Consider the following 13158-nt stretch of genomic DNA (forward strand, 5'->3'; position numbering starts at 1 on the left):
CAACGTAATGATTTGATGAAGTGATCACCACAATAAGTCTAGTTAACATTTGTCCCCATACATAGTTACAAAACTTTTTTCTTGTGATGAGGACTTTTAGGATCTACAGTCTCACCAATACTACTTTTAATATATTATAGGGACTAAGGAATAAACCAAAGAAAACAGCGCATGTGAAACCAGACCTCATAGATGTTGATCTTGTAAGAGGTGAGCCTTGGATAAATAAATGCTTAATGCAATTAGAAATTGACCTTGTAGAAACAATTCAAATGGGTAAGATATATATGTTTGTAGAAATAAAAGTAATGTGAGCTTAAATAAAGGCAGGAAATCCATAAAAAGCAGAAAATGGAAGCATTTAAATACCATTGATTAGTTTTTCCTCCTGCTAAAGATCAATACAAGAAGTACATACAAAAAAAAACATCTCATGTTTGCTTAGCAGGCTATAAGTCCTGGTTATAAAAATTAAAGTGGTAACATTTTTTAAAATTTTATTTAAACTAGAGGCCTGTTGCATGAATTTGTGCATGGGTGGGGTCTGGCCGGCCCACCCCGATTGGGGTGGGTGGGGCTGGCCAGGGGAGGGGCCGCAGGCAATTGGCTGGCTGGCCCCGCCCCCTGGTTGAACTCCTGGTCCAGGGGACAATTTGCATGTTAGCCTTTTATTATATAAGATTATAGTTGACATACAAATATTGTATTAGTTTTAGGGGTTAAAGTGGAATTGACATTTGAATATTATCTTATATTTATAAAATATGTAGGAGAAATTCTGTTATTTCAGTTAAAAGTTGTTTTCAAAGTACCTGAGTTAATATGATAGCATGAAGAATGTTTTTTAAAGTTGTGTTACCCAAAATTGGACATTTCTTACTCATAGCATAGTATAAAATAAAATAAAATAATACATTTTATTTTGTTTTTCTTCAAATGTTGAAGTTTTTCTCTAAGGAAATTAAAGACTAATAAGTATACTCTGTTGTCTTATTTTACTTTTCTCAGGGTCTGCATTTGCTAAGGCAAAACCTGAAAGTCCTTGGACTTCTCTGACTAGAAAGGGGATTGTTCGAGTTGTATTTTTTCCCTTTTTCTTCCGTTGGTGGTTACAAGTAACATCAAAAGTCATCTTTTTCTGGCTTCTTGTCCTTTATCTTCTTCAAGGTACAATTAAATGATAGAAATGCATTTTGCTTTTAACTTTCAGGATATTACATTTTTAGGATTACCAAAAGCTTTTAAAAAAACATACAGTACTACTGAGTAGAAAGGTAAATATTTATTGTAATATTTCACTTAATAAGACACTGGTTTATATTTAAAATGCTTGAGAAAACAAAGCAATTATTTTCCAATATAATTTTGTGAAAATTTGAATCTGTGGTTGGCTAAAGAAAAAAAAAAAGTTGAGAAGATTTTTAAAAATTAGAAAGTCTCTTCAAAATGCACCTCCCACATATACATACCACACAGTCGTGTGTGTTTTTTTATATAAGTTCATTTTTCCTGCCTCAGCCAGTGATCTGAAACTGTCCTCATTCTGTACTGAAATTGTGCATACCATGCATTATTGTAATTGCTTTTCACGGATTCTTATTTCTCACAACCACCCAGTGAAGTATAGGTTCTATTACTATGCCTAGATTATAGACATGGGATCCTGAAGAACCTGAGGACCCAAAGTCACACAATCACCAAATGTGGTAGAGCCCAGGTGTCAAGTTTAAACTATCTGACTTAGAGCCACATGCTTAACAACTGTGTTGCACTGCCTCTCAACACAGCAGCATTCTAATGTGCACTCATAGACTGCATACTATACTGTACAATGCATACTATACAACACTCTAAAGCATTTGGAGTCTTAAAAAAGAAACCACTCACATTCCATCACTCTAACAAAGCAATCATTATAATTTGGTTGGTACTCTTTCAGTCTTTTTAATGTCTTTTTTAAAAACACGATTTTAATCCTAAGATGATTATTTAAAGATGTTTTTACTCACAAACTCTAAGTAAAAGATAAATTTTTTTAAGTAAATGAAAATATAATAAAAACTACAGCTTTTTACCTAGGTAAAGCTGTTTCCTTAAGCCAGGGTACACATCTTATATACATAAAAGAGAGTGAACTATGAAGATTTTGTGATTGTTAAGAGTGTGTGTGAGTGTGTGTGTTTCTGATTAAAGAAATTATACATATTCATTACAGAAAATTTGGAAAATGTAGGAAAAACTGAAGAGAAAAGCCATCTATAATCTTGCCTTTAAGCTTACTTTGCAACGTTTTTTATATAGTTGAGATTATTCTGTGTAAATGATTGTATTTTTATTTTCTCCTTTTGTCATAACAAGTATCAGAGGTTTTATAAATATAATTTTAAATTATTAGAAAATACCCTATCAATACCCTACAATATTGGGCATTTAAGCTTTTTGCTGTCTTTTGTTATTATAATTTATGCTGAAGTGAACATACAGTTTGTGAAGTTTTCTTATACTTTGAATTACTTTCTTATGACAAATTCCTAGAATGCCTGCAATTAAGTATAGGATTTTCATATAGCTTGTCACTGCTTTCAAGAAGTTGACCTTTGTTCTTGCTAAGTATAATACCATTACACTATATGCTAGTTCTAAATATATTTCTATCTTAATTTTTATAGAGTTACTTTCTTGTGTTTGCTTTGCTCACAAAAGGATTTAAGAGAGCGTAATCTTCTAATGCTTTCTAGCTTACCTAAAGGAGAAAGCTTTATTCTAAAGCAGTCAGAAAGTGCAATTACTTATTAGAGTAATAATTAATCAGTACCATTAATTGTAATTACTGTGCATTATCCTTTTTTAATACCGTTGCTTTCTAGTTTTCAGTGTAACTAGTTTTTCACAAAATATTGTATCTGAAATGTACTCACTGGCTTTTCTAAGCTAAATAGGAAACACAGGTCATATCAGGCATGAAAAAGATATTTTTTAGTTCAGAACTTAAGTTTAACATTATGTGTTCATAAATCATGATCACTGAACATTCTCTTAGTATAGCTTAAAGAAGTGACTTAACCTGATCCAAATCACACAGCCAGTGACAAAGTCTTGCTCTGACCCTAATGACCCTCAGCAGTTTGCTGGTACCTTTAGAAAACCCTGTGCCTCCATTTCCATGCATATAAAAGTAGGATGCAGCCTGGGTGGTGTTGCTCAGTGGTTGGAGTGTCAGCCTGGGCACTAAAGGGTCACTGGTTCGATTTCTGGTCAAAGGCACATACCTGGGTTGCAGGAGCAACCAATCGATGGGTCTCTCTCACATCGATGGTTCTTTTTCTCTCTTTCCCTCTCTCCCCATCCTCCCTCCTTCCCTTTCACTCTCCCTCTCAAAAAAAAAAAAAATATCAATGGAAACAATATCCTCAGGTAAGGATTAACAAAATAAATAAATAAAAGTAAATAAAATTAGGGTGCAATACTCTGAGTTACATCTTCATTCTCTGTCTAACCCTCATCTTCCCAAAGGTAGAATCATGTGCAATCAGATTTGGTTTTATATAACTACATATAGTATTTTTACTTTAATTACATGCCTTTTAAGTATCTCAACTTTATATTGTCAGCTCCATTCCTAATTTTTGCTTATATAATTTCTTGCCCAGATTACTGCCACGAGCCCTTCTACCTTCTTCTGTCCATTTACCTTTTAAATTACAAATGCAAACTAGCCACTTAAGGTTTAAATTGTTTCCTAGTTATTACCAACTTCAAGATATAAGACAAGTTTTTCAATCAATCTCTTGTAGTATCTCTCCACAACTTTAACCAGACTAAATTAGCTCTTTGTTGTTTCTTAAATATTTTGTGCTTTCCCCCCCTCCAATATACCTTTGACATGCAACTCTTCTTTGCTTGTGTAGCTCTTTCCATTTCATTTACCTACTCAACTCCTGTTTGTTCTCTCAAAGTTAGATTAGGACCTTCTTTCAGAATCCTTTCATAACCTCCCAATTTAGTTACATCTCTTTCCTATGTATATTGTAGAATTTATCATAGGTTATTCTATTAGTTTGCTCGGGCTCCCATAACAAAAATACCACAGACTGGGTGACAAAAATACCACAGACTGGATGGCAACAACAGATTTTGGGTCTAGTGAGGTTTCTCTTCCTGACTTTTACATGGCTGCCTTCTCAGAGGGCCTTTCTTGTGTGTGTGAATGGAGAGAGATCTCTGGTATCTCTTCCTCTTATAAGGATATCAGTCCTACTGGATTAAGGCCCCAACCTTATGACTTTTATTTTATGCTTATAGGTCCTGTCTGCAAATATAGTCACATTGAGAGGTTAGGGTTTCAACATATGAATTATGAGGGTGTGTACAAAATTCAGTTCATTATAGGTGTTTTAATTGTTTCTTTATATGTCCCACCTCTTCCCCTCTAAACGGAGGAGGAACAGGGAATATAGACTGTGTTTTACTTGTCTTTCTACTCTCAATGTCTAACACTAGCCACTAAATCCTGGAGTGACAGGCCTAAAAACTGAACCTTAGAAATGTTACATTCCTGATGATTGTCCCTGGAGTTCTGCTTGGCCAGTGGATGACGCCCTGCCTTGGAACTACTTGTGCCCGATAAAGAACATTTTGTCTCAGTCGATCTTTTGAAGAAATTTCTAGAAGTCTTCAACAGTACGGTCTGGTTCATAGCACTTTATTAAATGATCAGAAAGTACAACAGAGAAGTGAATGTTTTCTCCTTATATCTTCAAACCCTTAACTGAAGGAGGAACAAAAGGAAGGAGGTGATACCAGAGCCACTGCCTCAGGAACTGAGGCCATGGGAGGGACATGACTACTTTGAGAAAGAGGAAGGGAGAGAGAGAGAGAAACATCAGTGTGAGAGGGAAACATCAATTGGCTGCCTCCTGCACGCCCGCTACCAGGGATCGAGCCTGCAACCCAGGCATGTGCCCTGACTGGTAATTGAATCAGCAACCTTTCAGTATATGATACGATGCCCAACCAACTGAGCCATACCAGCCAGGGCCCCCTTCTCCTTTTCTAATGTTTTTTTATTGGCAGGATTTAACAGTATATGATAAGATCCTGTTGAGATAGAAAATACAATGTTTAGGTTCCCAGCCCTGGCATTACAGAAAATGGTCATAGGACTGAGACATAAATAACCAAGAAGTTATATCAAATCTGAAGTTCTTTAAGATGTTATTCTTTGTGCCTAAAATTCTGAAATTAAAATACTTTTAAGGAGTATTTACACCCCCCTCCATTTTAAAGATAGTTAATAATAGCTAATAAAAGTACTGCTTATCGATGGTAGTTACACTTTTCAAAGTGTTTTACAAGTATTACTTCATTTGAAACCTATGTAGCTATATACTGTTTTTGTATAGAGGAATGAACAAGGCTCAAAAATGTTAAAAACTGGATAAAGGACACATTAGAGTTCATATTAAAAACAACAAAAACTATATTTTTCCAAATTCCAGACTATTATAAAACAATTAGAGAACTTCAGTTAAATTCCAGGGTAATTCATAAAGATGATTGACATTTTTAAAAATTTAAGTTTTTTTCCTTTTCAGAGAATTTTACTACTCAGGAGAATATAAAGCTGAAATTTTGTTGTATGACACTTCTTAAACATCTTAAATGATAAAGTGGTGTTTTAAGCTTAAATCTTGGTATGGTAGGCCAGGATTCTTTCAGTTGCAGATGACAGAAACCAAATGCAAACTAGCTTTTGTAAAAAGTGTTTTTTGTCTTTACTGTTTATCATAAAAATTTTCAGAAAAAAACCCAGGAAACTAGATAGACCTGTGCAAAAACCAGAGTGACCATATGTTCCAATTTGCTTGGGACTATCTAACTATCAAAGTTGACTAGTGTTGTCCTTACACTTTTATTAACAGCTCTCATCTCACTCTCAAAAGAGTCCTGATTTAGATGATAAGATACATAGTCACTTTAAACACCCATATGCCCATCTCTTTGATTAAATAATTAACATTTTGGCATATTTACTTAATCTATTTTATCAAAGTAAATTATGTACATCATGGAATTTTACCCCTGAATGCATTAGTATGAACCTTTTCTAAATATTACACAATTACATTATAATTATTACACCTAACAAAACGAAGAGAAATCTAATACTCAAATTCTCCAATTGTCCCTAAAAAGAGTTAGGTATTCCTAGGCTCTTGACTCAGGTATTACTGGATCTAGAGGCTTAGATGATGTCTTCACTTTTTATGCAGTCCCGATACTTTTCTTAAACTGGTCTCATTCTTAGGAAGGCTTTTTTTGAGTGATGGCTGAGGTGCCCCTGGCAATTTCTTATTTTCATAGTCCTTAGGGTTTTATCTAGGAGAAAGGCCTTCAAGCACCTCTGTTACTCCCTGTAAAAGATTCTGATTGGCCCTGCTTAAATCACATGCCCATCTTTTTATTAATTACTGTGCCCAAAGTTAAGATTGTGACAAGCCTAGATTACAGGTCTATCCCTGAGGTAGAAGAAATAAGACCATTCGATTGACAGATAAGAGAAGCAAATTCTCAAAAGGTAAAGAGTTTATGTCTAGAAGGCTTAAGGGATGCTGAGAAAGCAAAAACAAGCTTTCTTCTTCATGTGGAAATGATTAGCAATAATGGGTGTTCAGTGGTTTCCCTGAAAAATATGTCCAAGTAAATATATGTTACTAATTTTGAGTAGACAGACCTCTGTTGAAAAGAAGCTCTTTATGCCTTATCATAGACTTCTGTGTTTATTAAACAAAGAAATAAGTGCACTTGAGGTTAGTATGGCTCTATTGCTTCTCTGGGATTTTAACAGGAGTGGCATGAGATTCATATGCATCTAGTTTTCATTGTGGTTTTAAGGTGTGTATTTTAAAGACCATGTTGGGTGTTATCTTGTTCCAAGAGTTTATTACTGAACAGCAAGCATGGTTAGTCTGAAAGAGCTTGTCTGGAGAAACATTTAAACTTATTTAAATTTAGAAAAATAACCTGGCAAGAAGCAATGTTAAAACAATTTTTAAAGATTTTAAAGAGTGACTATCAGATCTATAACGTGTTTTCTTTCTCGTTTTGTAGTTGCCGCAATAGTATTGTTCTGTTCCGCTTCCAGCCCACATAACATACCTCTGACAGAAGTGATTGGGCCGATATGGCTGATGCTGCTCCTGGGAACTGTGCACTGCCAGATTGTTTCCACAAGAACACCCAAGCCGCCTCTGAGTACAGGGGGGAAAAGAAGAAGGTACTGCCTATTTAAAAATTATCTTTTTTGTAGATTGCTATAATTTGAATCTATAATTATTCTTGGCATCAATAAAATGCTGTCTTGTAAAGTTACTCTTTCAAATAAATCAGTGAGCTTCAGAATCAGCTACCAAATACAATTTTGTTTTCTGTATTTGCTTCAAGGTCATTTTGAGACCACACACCTGCTTTGTTTTTATTTTCTTTCTTAACGCTAATTTCTAGGCACCTGATATCAATGTAGGGAATATATGTTAGTTGGAGTTGCTAATAACTCCCCCTGTTTAAAAAAGTTTGTACTTATAAGAGGCTTTGCCAAAAACAAGAACCAAGAAAAAATTTCAGCTATATTTTATTTATTAAATGCTATTTGAGCCCTGGCTGGGCAGCTCAGTTGGTTAGAGCTTCATCCTGTGTAATAAAGTTTGCAATTCCTGGTCAGGGCATGTGCAGGAGGCAACCAATTGATGTCTCTCTCTTTCTCTCTCTAAAAAATAAAATAATAAATCAATAAACATGTCCTCGGTGAGGAGAATGAATGAATGAATGAATGAATGAATGAATACGTGCTATTTGAAACTATTTAATATTGCCCCTAGGTTAAGTAAACATAGCAAGTCTCGCTGGCCACTCTGTGCAGTGGAGTTCTGTTTGAAGAGTCTTTTGGAGCAATTCCCCTTTTGAATATTGTTGCTAAGGGATTATGATATATGCAGATTGGAGGTGTTAAAATTTAAGCCCTTTTCATTTTGAAAAGATAAATAGATAAATAGCACTGCTAGTCAGTTAGATTATAGTTCTTTTATTCAAATTTTCTTCCTCACCTGCAGATAAGTGGCATTCAAATGGGAAGAAATATTTTTGTAAATACCTATCTAATGTGACCTTACAACCTAATATTCACTGACTGGCAGTATAAGCAAGGAACAGTACCTTACCATTTATAGAAATTGGTCTTAAACATGTACTTTATGTTTGGGTTAACTTTCATCAAGTAAATTTGAATTTTATTGTGCATTAAGATTCTTGTGTTTGTGTTTACAAAAATTTTGAACATACTAGCGAGAAAATGGTTGTTAAAATTTTAAAGTTACTTTCCGTTCTTAATCTCTTCTAATGAAGGAAATTAAGAAAAGCAGCCCATTTGGAAGTACACAGAGAAGGAGATGGTTCTAGTACCACAGATAATTCACAGGAGGGAACAGTTCAGAGCCACTGTACAAGCACCTCTTACAGCGTTGGCGCTGTCTTCAGAGATCTTTGGCATGCTGCTTTCTTTTTATCAGGGTTTGTATTTATTCAAGATTTTATATGGCATAGAGCACTATCCCTTTTCTGGCACTTCAGTCTCAGGTAATGAATATTAATGACTTTACATATGACAGACCTATTACAGATTCTGTTTTGATCAATTATAATCCTATAGTTAATGAAAAATAGAGACCATAAAGTTTGTTTTGGGATATATGTAAATATTTCTAAATGATTATATACCATCAAAGTATATTTAGTTGGGTTTCTAAATTTTAATTTCTTTTGTGATTTCTCAGGTCTTACTTCTATTAAATTGGTTATTTTTATTAGTACTATAGGTCAAATTGGCTTTACTAATATGTCATGAGAATTGCATGATATTTTAAATTTAATCCCTGCCTCGGTCATCTAAAATTGTCTTATATAAAACATGTAGGCATTTGTATTTGAAAGAATAAGTTATATACTATAGGATGAAATTCTATTTTTGTGTATTGGGTTTTTGTATAGTTTGTACCACAATGAATGTTTACCAAAGAAGGAAATGTGATTATAGCAAATTTCAAAAGTAAATTAAAACTAATTCAATGTTGTATAATTATTTTGAATAATTAATTCAAAACACTTAAGGGTTATAGTACTAGTGCACATATACACATAATAAATTTGAAAGGGGTTAAAAAGCTATGATCAAAATAGTATAACTGATAAAAGTTGCTAAATTAATAAATCAAGAAAAGCGATACTACAAATAACTAATTTGGTCACTTTTGTTAACTCCTCTATTAATACTGTTTCATCAATATGTGATTGTGCTCTTATGATAAAGTTTATCATGCATTACATAATAAAGGAATTATATCCTGGGCATATTTTCATTGATTGTAATTTTGGGGAAAATTCTCCAAAATTTTAATAGTTTGCAATAACATTGCGTAAAGTTGCTTCCTCAGAGAACATACAGGTTCAGTTTGGTTTTTAACTTGGATTGGATTCTATCTGTATCTCTCTTCGTCTGTTTTTATTTATTTATTTTTAAATAAATAACTCTCTTTTCTAACAGTAGGATGTAATGGTTTTATCACTGCAAAGCCAGTTTCTTAAACATTTCTCAAGAACTTTTAATAAGCAATTATAAAAAAGCATATGGATATATTTTCCTTTTGGGGAATCATTTAGTTGTTTTGGTTGTCCAGAACTGATATTTTATAACTTAGTATTCAGAATCCCCCTAATGTAGTAGGTTGGTGCCTTTGGAATTCTGTGTTTCTCAAATTAGAGTCAGACTTCAGTTTCCTTCCTTTGGGATTGTAGCATAACCTTGACTGCCTATTGGTATAATAATGACTAAATCCCTTTGGGTTTATTCTCTGTAATCATGGCAACTATAATCTACATGTTTTTAAAGATGCACTGTTTTTTAACTAACTCATTCTGGGACTCGTTTTCCAGCTTATGAATAAGACTTTTAAATATTAAGTACAAGAAGATCTTAAGAAAAATGTTAATTTCAGAAGTTCTAATCTTGAGTTTTCAAATCTTGATGTTTTGTTCTTTCAGGCTTTAATAAGAAAGGCTTTAAACTGAAATATCAGCTTGGGACTTAAAATTGTTTCTGGTGATAAAAAATTGAAAAACTGGATACTTCCAGTTTTGTCTGAATTACATAACGGATGGGAAAATAAATGCATAACCACACAAGGATTTAAACTTTGTGAATGGTATCTTGTTGGTTTTCTAGATGTTAGGATGAAATATGCAATTCTTACATCCTGTATTTATAAGTTGGAAAGGCCCTACTCATCATCTCTAAGTACCTTTCTTCTCAAGATAAAACAATTCTTTTTAAAGCAAAACATACATAGTATTTCTCATTAAAAACAATTAGGAATTATTATAAAAGAACTCTATGAACCTAAGAAAACAATGCTAAAGAAAGTATTAATTTTAAAAGATGTAGAAATCAACCATATTTTCTAAGGATTTAGTACTATAATTTCACTGTACTATAGTGTTACATTAGCATAATTATAATTTCTACTCAAAATACTGAACAGAAAGAATTACATCTAGGTTATAAATCTCTTCAGTATAATACCTGTTTCAGAATTCAGATAGATCCTAAGTTTTCTTTCATGTCTAAGATTCACAATATTATTACAAGCAGACAGTGAAAAGAAATTATGCTTTTTGGAGGGTAATTTTATTTTTTTCTTTATTGATTAAGGTATTACATATGTGTCCTTATCGCCCCATTGTCCCCCCACCCCCCACTCATGCCCTCACCCCCCTGGTGTCTCTGTCCATTGGCTAGGCTTATATGCATGCATACAAGTCCTTTGGTTGATCTCTCCTCCTTACCCCCACCTTCCCCTACCTCCCCTCTGAGGTTTGATGGTCTGATCAATTCTTCTCTGTCTCTGGATCTGTTTTTGTTCATCAGTTTATGTTGTTCATTGTATTCCATAAATGAGTGAGATCATGTGATATTTATTTTTCTCTGACTGGCTTATTCACTTACCATAATGTTCTCCAGTTCCATCCATGCTGTTGCAAATGGTAAGAATTCCTTCTTTTTTACCACAGCATAGTATTCCATTGTATAGATGTACCACAGTTTTTTAATCCACTATTCTGATGGGCACTTAGGCTGTTTGCAAATCTTAGCTATGGTAAATTGTGCCGCTATGAACATAGGGGTGCATATATCTTTCTGATTGGTGTTTGTAGTTTCTTGGGATATATTCCTAGCAGTGGGATCACTGGGTCAAATGGGAGTTCCATTTTTAGTTTTTTGAGGAAACCATACTGTTCTGCACAGTGGCTGCACCAGTCTGCATTCCCACCAGCAGTGCAGGAGGGTTCCTTTTTCTCCGCATCCTCGCCATCACTTGTCGTTTGTTGATTTGTTGATTTGTTGATGATAGCCGTTCTGACAGGTGTGAGATGATACCTCATTGTTGTTTTGATTTGCATCTCTTGGGTGATTAGAATATATCCATTTCGTCTAGGTTGTCCAGTTTGTTGGAATAGAGTTGTTCATAGGTTTTTTTCCTAATCCTTTGTAGTATTTACATTTTTTATTTTCTTTGTCATTTCAGCTTGGTTTGGAACTTATCTGTACTTAGTTCATGAGAAACCTCAGGTAGCTACCATAGTTTAGTAACTTAGTGTTCATGTCTCTGATAGTGTTACTCAGACTTTGAGGAGATAGTGGGGAGAGAAACAACACAGAGAAGATTAGGAGGATGCAGAGATAAGGAAAGGAGGAAGTGGGAGATCGCTGAGAGGTGTCAGTCATATGGCATGGATGCTATTGGTACTCTTTCCCTTGGCATAATACAGTTTTTACCCTGTCCTGGTAAGGAAGGAATAATATAGTCTTTACCCTGTCTGGTAAGGAAGGAATCATCCTTCAAAGTCTTTTCACTGGGCTCTTAGCTTTTGCCCTCTCGAGTTCTGGTTCACTCTGCACGTTTTCAACCATTTTTTCTACTTTGACTACTGGCCTCCAGACCTATGTTTTAAACTGCCTACTGATCTTACGAGGGCACTGTAGGTCTATCATTTCCATCTTTCTTCCCAAATAAATTTCTCTTCTTGCATATCTTGTCTGATTAATGGTTCTACCAACTTTCCAGTTTTCCTTTACCACCTTTCCCCTCTCCCTTTCCAGTGTCATTTCCATGAACTTTCATAAATACCTTTTCAGAAAACTCCTTCTCTATCTTTGAGTTCTCACATTTTCAAGATATCAAGTAACTTTACCTCCCTTGGTCTTTTTCCACATCTCCATGTTCAAAGGAGAGGTAAAGGGAGCAATTGATAACTGTTTCTATCACTTTCTTCCTCAGGCAGGGAAGGTCACAAGTTTACACTGCACCTTTTATTTTCTCTTTTTGCTCCTTTCCTCTCCACTAGAATGCATTTTCCTCCCTCCCTCTGCCACTCTTAAATGGTCTTTGTCCTGTGGTTCATTCCCTTGGCCTTTTCATGTCTCTTAGGATCATGTAGAAAGAGAATGGTCAGAAGACTGGACTTACGAGTCTTGGCAATTCCGTAGAGATGTGTTCTGAATGACTAGAAAACATCAGAGTGCCCTGACTGGTGTGCCTCAGATGGTTGGAACATCATCCAGTACACTGAAAGGTCGTGGATTCAGTTCATGGTCAGGGCACATACTCAGGTTGCAGATTCAGTTCCCGGTCGGGGATCTCACACATGGATGTTTCTGTCTCTCCGTCTCCCTCTCCCTCTCCTTTCCTCTCTCTCTAAAAAGCAATTTTTAAAAAAGGAGGGTGGGGAGAAAGCCTTGGAGCTCTGTAGAGCACGTGAGAAGTATGGTCTGTCTATCCCTTTTAGTAACCTGGCAGGAGAAGATCAGGAAGGAAAGGGACTTGTTTGTATAAGACAGAAACTTTCTAGGCTTTGATGAGTGTGTTAACAAGAAATCCTAACAGGAAGTTTCCCAAAGAGTGTAGTTGGAGGTAATATGGAGAATTAAATTAGCCTCATAGTTAGAAGGTCTATAATCTAGTGCTATGTTTGCCTTTTAAATAAATCATTTAGACCCTTTTATACTTCTGATTCCTTATTTCCAAATTTACCATTTCAAACCGGGGAGTT

The 13158-nt window shown here is 34.8% G+C and overlaps 1 protein-coding gene across 6 annotated transcripts in view; it reads left to right on the forward strand.

The window, feature by feature from the left end:
• The window catches only part of PHTF2 (putative homeodomain transcription factor 2), a 96760-nt gene that overhangs the window by 52197 nt on the left and 31405 nt on the right, over positions 1–13158 (forward strand). For 3 of the 6 annotated variants that reach the window (XM_014452840.2, XM_023751111.1, XM_014452841.2), the window contains exons 4-7: positions 141–210; positions 1009–1167; positions 7111–7276; positions 8401–8565. In XM_014452840.2, the coding sequence (XP_014308326.1) occupies positions 141–210; positions 1009–1167; positions 7111–7276; positions 8401–8565 (560 nt within the window). The remainder of the gene's footprint in view (positions 1–140; positions 211–1008; positions 1168–7110; positions 7277–8400; positions 8566–13158) is intronic. The other 3 variants (XM_023751112.1, XM_014452843.2, XM_023751109.1) reach the window with 2 other exon arrangements.

Source organism: Myotis lucifugus, unplaced genomic scaffold (assembly GCF_000147115.1).
Source record: "Myotis lucifugus unplaced genomic scaffold, Myoluc2.0 scaffold_18, whole genome shotgun sequence".
Classification (NCBI taxonomy): Eukaryota; Metazoa; Chordata; class Mammalia; order Chiroptera; family Vespertilionidae; genus Myotis; species Myotis lucifugus.